A 12,349-nucleotide genomic window follows, 5' to 3' on the forward strand; every position below is an offset into this window, starting at 1 on the left:
TAAGATCATGGTCGATAATCTTGGCCACAGCACCACTTCCTGGCCCTTCTCTTGTTCCTTGTTATTTAAATGTCTGTCAGTCTTGATCTTTGAAAATATTCAATGACTTTTTTGCTCTCTAGCTTGAGAATTTCAAAGATTCATGATTTTGAGAAAATGAATTTCTTTCATCTATTATGCAATCTTTTCTAATGCCAAGAAGTGAAACAAAAAGCTCCCTGCTTATCTTGAGCTATCTCATGTTCCTCTCCTGCTGTTGGTTTGGCAGAATGGTGTACAAGGCTGTCATTGAGTTGAAACCCTGTTCCCTGTAATGAGCATGACCATTACTCCATCTATCCCCCTACTGGTTGACCCCTAGTAAGATGAGCACAGAATAGGCACATAGAGGGAGGATTCTGTATAGAGTAGATGTTGAGCTTCATGTACTCCAATGTACTAATACTGTTTCATCAAGGTAATGCACACAATAATTTCAGATATGCAGATGACACTGTGTTAATTGCAAGTACGGAGAACGACAAAACTTAATTGATATAGTTGTTGAAGAAAGTGCAAAAATGGGTCTATCTATCAATTGCAAAAAGACAGAATGTATGATGATATCCAAAAAGGAGAATCCTATCTGCAGGCTGAAAATAAACGGGGAAAACATAAAACAAGTACAGAACTTTTGCGACTTAGGAAGCTGGGTGACATCAGATGGCAGGTGCGATATGGACATCAAAAGAAGAATAGGGATGGCAAAGGACACCTTTACAAGAATGAAGAGTATACTGACCAACACTAAACTCAGAATGTTGGACAATATCTAGTAACATGAGGAAACGAATTGTAGCAGTAGAGATGTGGTTTTTGAGGAGGATGCAAAGAATATCATGGACGAAACGAATATCCAACAGGATGTCATGAACAGAGCAAGCACAAAAAGAGAAATAATGTATGAGATCATGAAAAGGCAACCTAACTTCATTGGACATGTGATTAGGAAAGAGGAGTTAGAATGTACGGTAATTATGGGAAAGATTGGAGGGAAGAAAGCAAAAGGAAGGCAAAGACAAATGATGATGGAGACAGCAGCCAGAGAACTGGAAATGAATACCAATGAATTGATCCACTTGACCCGAAACAGGAGTGTATGGACTATGGCAGTCAAAGCTCAAACTGGGCATGGCACCTGATGATGATGATGAATGCACACAAGATGCTAGAGGAACTTAGCAGGTCAGGTAGCATCTATGGAAAACAGTAAACAGTCGACGTTTCAGGCCAAAACATTTTTTCAGAATAGTACTGTCTCATGTTTATCATCAAGATCATGCATATAATCCCGTAGTTGAGCAATTCAGGTTTCCTGACACTGATAAATTTGTTTTTAACCCCATTGATAAATGGGGATGTGCTCAGGTTCATTGGAGTGGTTAAGAAGCAAAGCCAGCAAACATAAATTTCATGGTATTTTGAAGAATATATAGGATATATAAATAGGCCATATGGCTCAACCAATGCGTGCCAGTATTTATGTATCAGTCAAGCTTTGTCCTGCTGCACTTCATCTTGCACTTTTGGCATTTCATAGACAATATGATGATAGACTGATCATTAAATTCATTTCATTCTATTTGGTCAAGGTATTGGGTTTAAAGTGAATAATTGAAATAAAAAGATGAATTTTGTTGCTATCAATTTTTTGAGGCTAGAAGTGGTAATGGATTATTAAAATGATTTGGTGCTTGCATATTTGGTATTTAATCCACTGACTTTCCTTTCGAAGGGCCAACTCACTATATATGTTCGAGTTTATTTTCTCACATGATTTTTAATAGTTGCACTAAAATTGTCTATTTAAACAGGTTGGTCTTTATGTGAAACGAGGATGTAGCAGAGGGTATATTGAACTTGAGCTGTAAGTATAATGTAATGAAATGCCTGTGTAAATTTGCTCTGTAATTTCCAGAGATGACACTGTTAACTTAGTAGTGCATGTCCTAATACCTTATGTGCAATCTTGTAGCTAACCAGTCCGCTATCTCAGATCCTCACCAGAGCTACTGCTGTGCCATCGCTGTAATTATAGCCCACGTACATCCAACAAACTCCTCAGAGTAATATATTGTCACCACAAGCAAAAGGAAGTTTTAAAGACACAATCATGTCCCGAAAGGGACCGCGAGCTCAGCACTGATTTGTAGTAATGTTAACTATTTCTACTTAAGTCAAAAGCAATAATGATCAGTTAGTTTCTTGCAGATTTTAAAAACTTTCAGATGTGTATCCAAAAGAAATATACTCAGTTGCAGTCTTGAAAATTGTCATGTTATTTGAGATTTTTTCTGGTAAAGAATGCAAATTAAAAGCAAAGGAAAATATTTTTTGTTTGAGTAGAGCCTTCTTGGTTTTGCAGGACTCTCTTGTGACTGTATTTAGTATCATCAGCATTCCTGTCCAGAATGAAGAGGATTGGATAATTTTACTGTCAAAAGACTGCTGTATAATAATCTTACATTTTCTGACAGCGTAATTTAAGTTTTGGATTTTAAGTAATTGCTGTTTATAGTTACAGGCGTTCACAAAACCTTAAAATTAGTCGAGAAATTTCTGTTGTAAATAACCAGTCAGTTTGGCAAATAAATGGAGAACATGCAACCCAGAAAATGGTTGAAGAACAGACTGCGGCTTTGAACATTCAAGTAGGCAATCTCTGCCAGTTTTTACCTCAGGTATGTGTTAACATTAGGGTACATGGAAATAAAATAAAGCGTAACACAAAGAGCCGTGGACATTGAGAATATTCAAAAATCTGGATTTAAGACATTTTAGATGCCGAAAGAATCATGGGCGATATGAATTAGTTGTGAGTATAGGCAAAGTACCTAATCAACTGTGATTGTTTTGCATGGTGGTACGCAAAAGTAGAAAATAGGAACAGACCACTAGGTCCCTCAGTCTTCCATATAATAATGTCTAATCTGTGCTGGCCTCAACTCCTCTTCCATTCCAGTTCCCAAAAACCTTCGATTTGTCAGTCTTCTAAATAATCATTAACTTCCACTTTAAATAATCTTGGGCCTTTACCACCCTGGTAAGGGGTTAGTGAATTCCACTACTCTCAGAAGGAATTTCTGCACTCCTGTTTTAAATGATCAGCTCCTTATTTTACAGCTATGTCTCTTTGTTTGTGACTTTCTTATAAGTGAAAATATCTCAACCCTCCTTAGGGTCTTGTATATTTTAATAAGGTTGCCCCCTCATTCTTCTAAATTCCGAGGATTGTGAATCTTATAATCTATCTGGATACCCTAACCATTTTGTTATAGGAATTAGCCTGGTGAATCATCTTTGGGCTGCCTCCAATGCGACACTATATGAAGCAGGATCAATTGCCCACACTGCCTATTATTGCTTCTGTTTCTAATGTTCTTTGTTTACAATTTGGTAAATATTATTATTTTAAACACCTTGAAGCAAATCAATGCCAATGTTTATAATGGTTGATTTTGTTTTTCAAAAATATCCCTATATTTTGTTAATCACTGTTTACACATCAATAAATATTCTGAATTAATATAAGCATTACTTGGCATCATTTAGGGATTTATAAATCTCTTGTGTATTGATGCAAAACTTTGGTGTCAAATTTGGTCTAAACAGTTAAAGAAAACTGATTGTCTCCCAATAGTTAACACGTGTTTCTGGTATGGAGAACTGGTATCATGATCTAATTTATGCTAATACTGTATCTCCCAATAGTTAACACGTGTTTCCAGTATGGAGAACTGGTATCATGTTCTAATTTATGCTAATACTGAACAAGCCTGGTTGCTTGGATTCTCATGGAGATCTTATTGCGGCCAGTATCTTTTCCGGTATTGCAACCTTCATGTGGTCTTTTGTGTCTGCAAGACAGGTATTAGGAAGTTTAAGAAGACTCATTGCAGCTGTGGTATCAGAATCAGGTTTATTATCAGTGACTTGTGTCATAAAACTTGTTTTACCGGGGCAGTATAACGCAAAGATGTAAAAAAATAGTACGAATTAAAAAATAACATTGAAGAACAGGGCCACACTGAGATCTTGCAGTACCAATTTGTTTAAAATTGTGTCAGCATCCTTTCTGAGTAATTGTCCTTCCATCTCTTCGCCCTCAACCACCTACCCACCCAATGAGCAGATTGATGCTTCTGGTCTTTACAAAAGGTACATTCAACTTCCTATTTAATTTTATAGGAGAAAGTTGGAGAGTTTGCAAAAATGTCAAAAATCGAGCTTTTGGAAGCCACAGAAAAATCAGTTGGCCCACCTGAGATGTACAAATTTCATAGTGATTTAAAAAATTATCGAGAAAAGGAGAAAGAACTCGAGGTAAAGATAGATGTAAATTACTATGAGCATTACCTGCCTCCTTCCTAGCAGCTTCAAAAAATGGTTTATTTACTGCATTTATAGAACACGTGCAAAGAAAAGTCAGCTGCTTTGGAGAAAATGAAACAGAGAAATGAGCGAAGTGAGCAAGATGTGCAGAGGTATTATGAACGACAAAGACATTTGGATAAAATAAAGATCCTAGAAAGAAAGAGACCTTGGGTGGTAAGTTATGACATTATCCTGCTGTATTTTACTTCAGTGTATGGGACTGATCAGAATATTCTTTTGGAAACAATGTTGATGTTTTGGATTCCTAATTTAAATTTACATGAAAATGATTCATATCATTGACGTTAATTGCTTGGGAATTATGACATAGGATAAGGTTAAATCCTGAACTAATTTTAATTATGTGAAGGATCTGGAGAGGAATTTCTTTAGCCCAGTTTGGACAAAGTTTTACCCGTCTTTGGATTGAATGATTTTGGGTGGATTGGTAGGTTGTGATGAACCTGATGACCCAATGGTCACTGTTTTTTGACAGCTATTTTTTTTTGTTTGCTTTCGATTGCACAGAGGACAGATGTTTCGATACTGGGCAATCGAAAAATGGTCTTCCTAAATGCTCCATGTTTAAGTGGAAAATGGCTGTTGATGTGTAGTGAGTAATATTCAAAGAGCATTTGTTTTAAACCGTGGTCTCAAAAATACTTCCTTTTTCTTTCTCACCACCAACCGATATAGGAGTTGTTTCTGCATGGTCTCAAATTTCCATGTTAATGTTCAATGCATTACCTTCAGTTAAAGCCCTTTTTAAAAATTTTGAAGGTCTATATCCTGAAGAAGATTGAATTGCCAAAGTGAGATACATTCACAGGCATCATGTTCACAAACCTGCAGGTGAAGTGCTGAAAACTCTGCAGATACAAGATGGTGGAAAGATTGACTTCTCATCCGCATCATCATTTGCAGATGCTGGAAATCCATAGTAATTCTGATGAAGCGTTAACTCTACTTCTACCGATGTGTTTCTGGTGTTTTTAATTATGGGTGCTGAGTTGTTGTGAATAGCTGCCCTGATCAGAAACGATGCACTACTATTTTATATATTTAAATCTGGCTTTTAGGATTTTGCTAGGATCCTGAATTCCATTTTAGGACCCAACCTGGGCTGAATGTGTGATGAACAATCACAACTGCTGCTTCAATAGAGCTTGAGCCCAAGGAGATGTACTTGTATGTTTCTGCTGTGTCGTGGGAGTAGAAGTGCCTTTGTATGGTGTATAGAGAAATAACTCGAGCGCTTCTTGAGAAGTGCACTGACTAGTGCTGTGGTCAGAGAAAGATTTTGATACAAAATGAGAGAAAATTCAATTCTTGTTGGTCTGGTGGGCAATCCTTACAAAGTTCTTTCAGACAAGAGGAAAAATATGCAGATGCTGGAAATCTGAGCACCATACACAAAATGCTGGGAGAACTCAGCAGGCCAGGAAAAAAAGTACAGTCAACATTTCGGGCTAAAACCCTTCAGCAGGACAAAAGTTCTTTCAGGCTGTACTGTGTACATCATTGAATGTGCTCTTTGGATATCAACTTTCAATAGATGTGTTGTTACAAATAATTTTGTAGCTTTCTATCCCTACTCCTGAGTTTTAGTAGAATTATACAGTAGTGTAAAATATATCAATGTTCTTACTGCATTTTGGTTACAATATTTTGTAATGTGGTTTGCAGTTTGCTGTAGTGGTCTAATATGTGCTGCCTGAAAGAGAGGCTGAAACAATAGTTATGTTCAGAATGAAACTGAATAAATACTTGGAGGAAATATTTCCAGAACAGTGGGACTAATTGAATAGCTGTTCAAGAGAATTATCATGGACACGATTGGCCAAATGGCATCCTGTGTATTGTAAGATTCTAATAAAAGGTACTTGCTTTCTTTAAGATCTGACCTTATCTTTTGTAAAGGAATATGAGGCTGCGCGACAGGAGCATGAAGAAGTGAAGCATCTCCGTGACCAGCTGAAACAAGAACTCAAAGCACTAAAAGAAGCTCAGGCTCCAGTGACTAGAAGAATTCAGGTTGTTGAAAGGCAGTGTAAGGAGCAGGAAACAAAAGTCAAGGAAAAGGTTAGAATGAGAAGCTAGTTTGCTATTGGATAAGGCTTCTGATTTTATCTGTAGTTGCTACAAATATGAATCAGTTCACAAACTTTGAAAACCTGTATATGTTGAAATAATGAGTATTTTAAACAAAGCATAAGAGATATTATTTGTACACTTATCTATGGAAAAACTGATAACAGCTGTGCTGCTATTTTTTTCTCCACACCAATAGTTTTTCCATTTAGAAAAGGCAAACTATTCTCTTTTATATGATTACAAAGGTTTATTTAATGAGTAATATTGGCATGGTGGATGTGTGGCTTCTTTCATTCCCTAATCCCAAGGTTTTGCCTCTTTTCTGTTTGTTCAATATTGTGATCATTCTACAATCCAAAATTTCCTTCCCAATTTTCACCCCTTGCCACCTTATCCAGAGGTTGTCAAATCATAGCTTGTACTCAAAACCGCAATTTAATTCATAAAAATTTAAATATATAAAATAATAGTCATTATTATAAGAAATACCCTATTATTTGTATTATATCTAAATGAGATTATTTTTCCTTTCATAAAAATACCACGAGTCCTGGAGATTTTTACATGTGCTTCAGCCCCCCACTGTGCTGTGGTGGGAAGGTCTACACTGTGACTCATCTCTGTGGAAACTTGTACAGTGCTGGAGGAACTTAGCATCATGCAACATTCATCAGGATATGTTCTCCATGCAGCCTTTGTGGCAGACTCCCATGTTTCAGTGCATTATCCTTCCACATTCAATTTGGATAGTTCCCTATACTGAGGTCTGGCAAGTTCTGGGCGTTTTTGATAGTCTTCCACCACCAGGAGCTGATGTTTGGAAACAAACCATGGTGAATGAAGTCAGGAATATGGGATAAAGCTGCCACATCCTTTTGTAAACCTTTTTGACAAGTGTACATTCCAGGAGGAGATGGATGAAAACCTCAATGATACCATTTTTTTTGGTGGTCCTAACTGATTTTGCTTGAGATTAGTTCACGTAGCAGCAATTAAGTATAAAATCTTTGTCCATGTTACTCCTTCCTCACCACCTGTTAGAAACTCCCATTTTATTTTTACGCCTGGATTGATGACTTAACTCACTGTACTTAAACATCAGTTTTATCTCAGCATTGAGTTGTTTGATCACAGATACTTGCATTTAAAGGACCTTAATTGTTGAAGTTAATGAACCTGATTAATGAATTGCTGTGATTATTCAGGCAGATGGATTAAATACATGTGCAGTATCATCTTGGCCTGAAGATACCACATCTAATATTTTATTATTGGTGTGATGCAGCTCAGTACTCATGTTAATTTCATTTTTGTGTGAATGATGTCTTTAAAAAAAATTAAGTGCATTTTAAATGAAAGTTGCACATGTACAACCAGTAATGAAAAATTATAAATTAGAGTTATAAAGATTGATGCAGCAGTGTTTTCTTATTGTTTTAAACATTGGCATTTGATTTTTGAACTTCTAAGGAGGATCTAGAAAAAAGTTGCCACTGCTATTATGCAGACACAGCCATATGGAGAAATTGGAGATATTTTTAAGAGGAAACTGAGTAAATATGTGGGAAGGATAAAAGGTGCTGTTATTGTGAGGTGATGTTGGGCACAAGATCAAGGTCGTGGACACTGACATAGAACCAGTTCACTCTAATATCCTGTTCCTTTGTTGTAGATTTTACTTGCAAGCTTAAATGTATGTTATAGTTAAGCACAATTGTTCTTTTTAAACATGTTTTGTTTGCCTAGGAGAACATTTTTTGGATAGCTTGTCTTGTGTGGGAAAATAAAATTGTATTGTTAGCTCTTGATGCAAGTTTCTGGGTGAATGAATAATTATAGTCCAGTCAATTTAACCTTTGGTGGAGAAAATTCTAGAAACAATTCCCAACTAGAGAATTGGCATTCACTGGTACAAATGTGGCTTGACTAGGGGCAGTCATCAAGGTATTTGTTAAAGACACATTGTTTCTAACTAATTTTTTTAGTCTTATGATGAATTAATGTAGGGGTAATACAGTGTTGGGAAGTGTATGATACATTTTGGTGAAGGAACAATAGTGTGGACTGTTATCTAAATGGGGAGGGAGAAGGTTCAAACATCAGATGCAGAGGGACTTAGGAGTCATTGTGCATGACTCCCAGAAGGTTAATTTACAGGTTGGGTCTGTGGTAAAGAAAGCAAATACAATGTTGGCATTTATTTCAAGGTGAATAGAATATTAGATTAGATTCAACTTTATTGTCATTGTGCCGAGTACAGATAAATGAAATGCATTTAGCGTCTGACCAGAAATGCAAAGAATAGTGTTATTTACAAAATAACTGTGAATAAAAAATGTAAGTGCTATAGCACACAAATATAAAAGTACTGAGACATACAATATGGGTGCAATACTGCTTAGTGCTGTGATGTAAGGTCCAGCAGGGTCACAGCCTCAGTGAAGAAGCTCTTCCTGTGCCTGCTGGTGCAAGAGCAGAGGCTCCTGTAGCGCCTACCAGATGGGAGGAGAGTAAAAAGTCCATGGTTAGGGTGAGATGCATCCTTGATAATAAAGCAAGGAGATGATGCTGAGCCTTTATAAAACACTGGTCAGGCCACACTTGGAGTATTGTCAACAGTTTTGCACCCCATATCTCAGAAAGAATGCATTGTCATTGGAGAGAGTCCAGAGAAGGTTCATGAGGATGATTCCAGGAATAAAGGGGTTAACATACGAGGAGTATTTGGCAGCTTTGGGCCTGTACTCACTGGAATTTAGAAGAAAGTGGGGGGATCTCATTGAAACCTACTGAATGTTGAAAGAACTAGATAGGGTGGATGTGGAGAGGATGTTTCCTATGGTGGGAGTATCCAGAGCTAGAGGGCACAACCTCAAAATTGAGGGGCGACCCTTTAGAACAGAGGTAAGGAGGATTTTTTATTTTAACCAGAGAGTAGTAAATCTGTGGAATGCTCTACGGTGGAGGCCAGCTCTGCGCATATACTTAAGGTGGAAGGGGATCATTTTCTGATTGATCAGGGTGTCAGAGGATATGGTGAGAAGGCAAGTGTGGGGTTGAGTGGGACAAAGATGGAGCAGACTCAATGGGCTGAATGGCCTGATTCTGCTCCTGTCTTATGCGTCAACAAAGGAAATACAATTGATGTTCTATTTATGGACTTCCAAAATGTATTTGTTGTGGTACTATATAATAGACATCATCCAAATTAAAGACTGTGGAGTAAGCAGGGTTAATTGGATAGGTTACCTTGCAACTCACATGGGATTGAGCCTTGTCTTATGCTACAAAATTCTTTGATTTCACCTTGTGGCTCTTACTTACAAGAATGAAACCCTATCTTCTCTTAATTTATTTTGTAGCGTAGAATGTGATGTGCATTCAGTCTAATTTGATTTAAGAATGTGTATCATAGTTAAACTGGGTGACTGTGAATGTGTTTGTGAAATAATTGCAAAATTCTATTTTTGTAGAGTTCAGAAATTAAGAAGATCTCACAGGAGTGCAAACAAAAACAAGATCTATTGGAACGGAAGGACAAAGAGGCCAGTACTGTTTCACTTTTGGAAAAGTTTTAACAAGTTTTGAGCTATTTTTACTCAGTGTGGGGATAGTCTTACAAAGAAATTAAGTTGTTAGAGAATTTGGTCAGATTTAAATGATCATTCTGAACCTTTAGTTCAATTTGAGAAGAATAAATTCTATACAGAATTTAATTTTGCCATTAACAGTGCAGTTCTGAAAATTGTAATCTTTTAAAGCATTTTATATTTGTATGCAATGTAGATTTATCACAGTTAGACAAATCTGAAGTGATTAGATTATGAACACTCGAGTGGAAATTGTTCCCATTGCAGTCCCTGCTAAGTAACTGTAGAAATTATGGTTGTGGCCACACCATCATTGGATCAAGGGGAGAAAACAAGCCAAGTATCTTCATTGCCGTATTCTTCCCAGCAGCATTTTCAAGTAGTCATCTTTGTGTTAACATTTATTTAGAGATTGCTGGAACTCAGCTGAAAGAGTAAACAGATTAGCGGACTAGTTAGAAAGATTTGGATTATACATCTTAAGAGAAAAAATAAAGAATGAAAGTACATGAAATATTACTGAAAAGCATGGGAAGAGGAGAGACTATACACAGACGAATCCTCAATCAAGTGAGCTTGCCAGTTCTATGTTGTGCACCAACCCCCTGCAACCCCTTCCTCCATTAGCTGACTCCAGTTCTGGAAACATGAACTTGGCTGGCTCTGAGGCGGGAGACCTGAATCACATGACCCAGCATTGAGCCCATTGTCTTTCCTGTTGCTGTGGTTGCCACCTTTATCATCAAGTTCATGTTTCCAAGGCTGGAGTCAGCTAATGGAGGAAGAGGTTGGAGGGGGTAGGTACGCTACATAGAACTGGCATGCTCACTTGATTGAGGTTTTATCTGTATATGGTTTCTCCTCTTCCCATGCTTTTCAGCTACCATTTAATTGCTAACTTAGTTCGTTAGCTTGTTCCTGTGCTGTGTACTGTTTTAAGTGCTGAAGCAATACAAATCTTCACTTAGCGTTATCCTATATAAGTTGCTAATTAAATGCTACCTCAAGCAAGTAGAATGAGATTGTGTTCTACTATATGTAATTTTAATGACCAGGCCACAGAGTCCTCACTAATTTATGGTCACTAGAGCTGAATAAAATCTTGGTTCGGGAGGGGTGGGGATAAAGGAAAATTCACTGGCTGAAATCCCTGAATGTGAGAGTACGGGTGAGTAATTTATAAATGGCATACCAGGGGTTTATATATGGGACAAAGAGACCAAGACTAAACAGACAGTGATGAATTTACAAGAGGGCATTTCTGGGACAAAGATTTTAAAAAAAATGCATCTGAGGAAATCTCATAGAAATAAAAAGATAATAAAGGTATTGAGAACATAAAGCTGGAATTCACTGGGATTATGTTAGGAATAACTTGACATCTTGTTTTTTTTTTGATGCACTTAAAGTAGAAAGTATAATACTGTATTATATACAGTGCTTTGTAAAAATATTCATCTCCTAACCCTTTATTCACATAAATAGGTATAACAATCAGGGATTTTGATCAATTTAACATCAAATTTTTATTTATGAATCACATGCTCCTTTTTCCACAGTAGAGCCCCAAAACCAGAAAATTATAAAACATGAAAAACTAGATATTCAAAACTAAAATGTCAGCATTTCAAAAGTACTCATACCCCCTTTGCTCAGTATTTTATTAAAACACCTCTCCCAGTTATTAGGGCAAGTAGTCACTAGATATTCAAAACTGAAATGTCAGCAGTTCAAAAGTACTCGTACCCCTTTGCTCAGTACTTAATTGAAATGCCTCTCACAGCTATTTAGGCAAGTAATCTTTTTGGATAAGTCTCCGATAGCTTTGCACAATGTGATGGAGCAAGATTTGCTCATTTCACCTTGCAAAATTGCTCAAGCTGTGCCAGGTTGGGGAGTTGTGGTGGACAGCAATCTTGAGGTCTTGTCAGAGATGCTCGAACAGGTTAGGGTCAGGACTCTGACTGGGCCACTCAAGGACATCAATTTTCTTCATTTGAAGCCACTCCATGGTCGCTCTGGCAGTTTGCTTTGAGTTGTTGTCCTGCTGAAAGATGAGCTTCCTCCCCAGTTTAAGCTTTCTTAAAGGCCAGCAGGTTTTTATCCAGGACCTGTCTGTATTTGGTAGCATTCATCTTCCCATCAGTCCTGACCAGATTTCCAGTCCCTGCTGCTGTGAAGCATCCCCATAACATACAAGTAGTATGGTAATAGTAAACAAAAACTTGATGTGTTATAAAATTGGAGGATAT

At 37.2% G+C, this 12,349-nt stretch overlaps 1 protein-coding gene across 1 annotated transcript in view; it reads left to right on the top strand.

The window, feature by feature from the left end:
• The window catches only part of smc5 (structural maintenance of chromosomes 5), a 62,587-nt gene that overhangs the window by 15,663 nt on the left and 34,575 nt on the right, over positions 1 to 12,349 (top strand). Inside the window, exons 3-8 of the mRNA XM_072258107.1 lie at positions 1,854 to 1,906; positions 2,558 to 2,720; positions 4,228 to 4,362; positions 4,447 to 4,587; positions 6,334 to 6,495; positions 9,981 to 10,052. Of these exons, the coding sequence (XP_072114208.1) occupies positions 1,854 to 1,906; positions 2,558 to 2,720; positions 4,228 to 4,362; positions 4,447 to 4,587; positions 6,334 to 6,495; positions 9,981 to 10,052 (726 nt within the window). The remainder of the gene's footprint in view (positions 1 to 1,853; positions 1,907 to 2,557; positions 2,721 to 4,227; positions 4,363 to 4,446; positions 4,588 to 6,333; positions 6,496 to 9,980; positions 10,053 to 12,349) is intronic.

Source organism: Mobula birostris, chromosome 5 (assembly GCF_030028105.1).
Source record: "Mobula birostris isolate sMobBir1 chromosome 5, sMobBir1.hap1, whole genome shotgun sequence".
NCBI classification, from domain to species: domain Eukaryota; kingdom Metazoa; phylum Chordata; class Chondrichthyes; order Myliobatiformes; family Myliobatidae; genus Mobula; species Mobula birostris.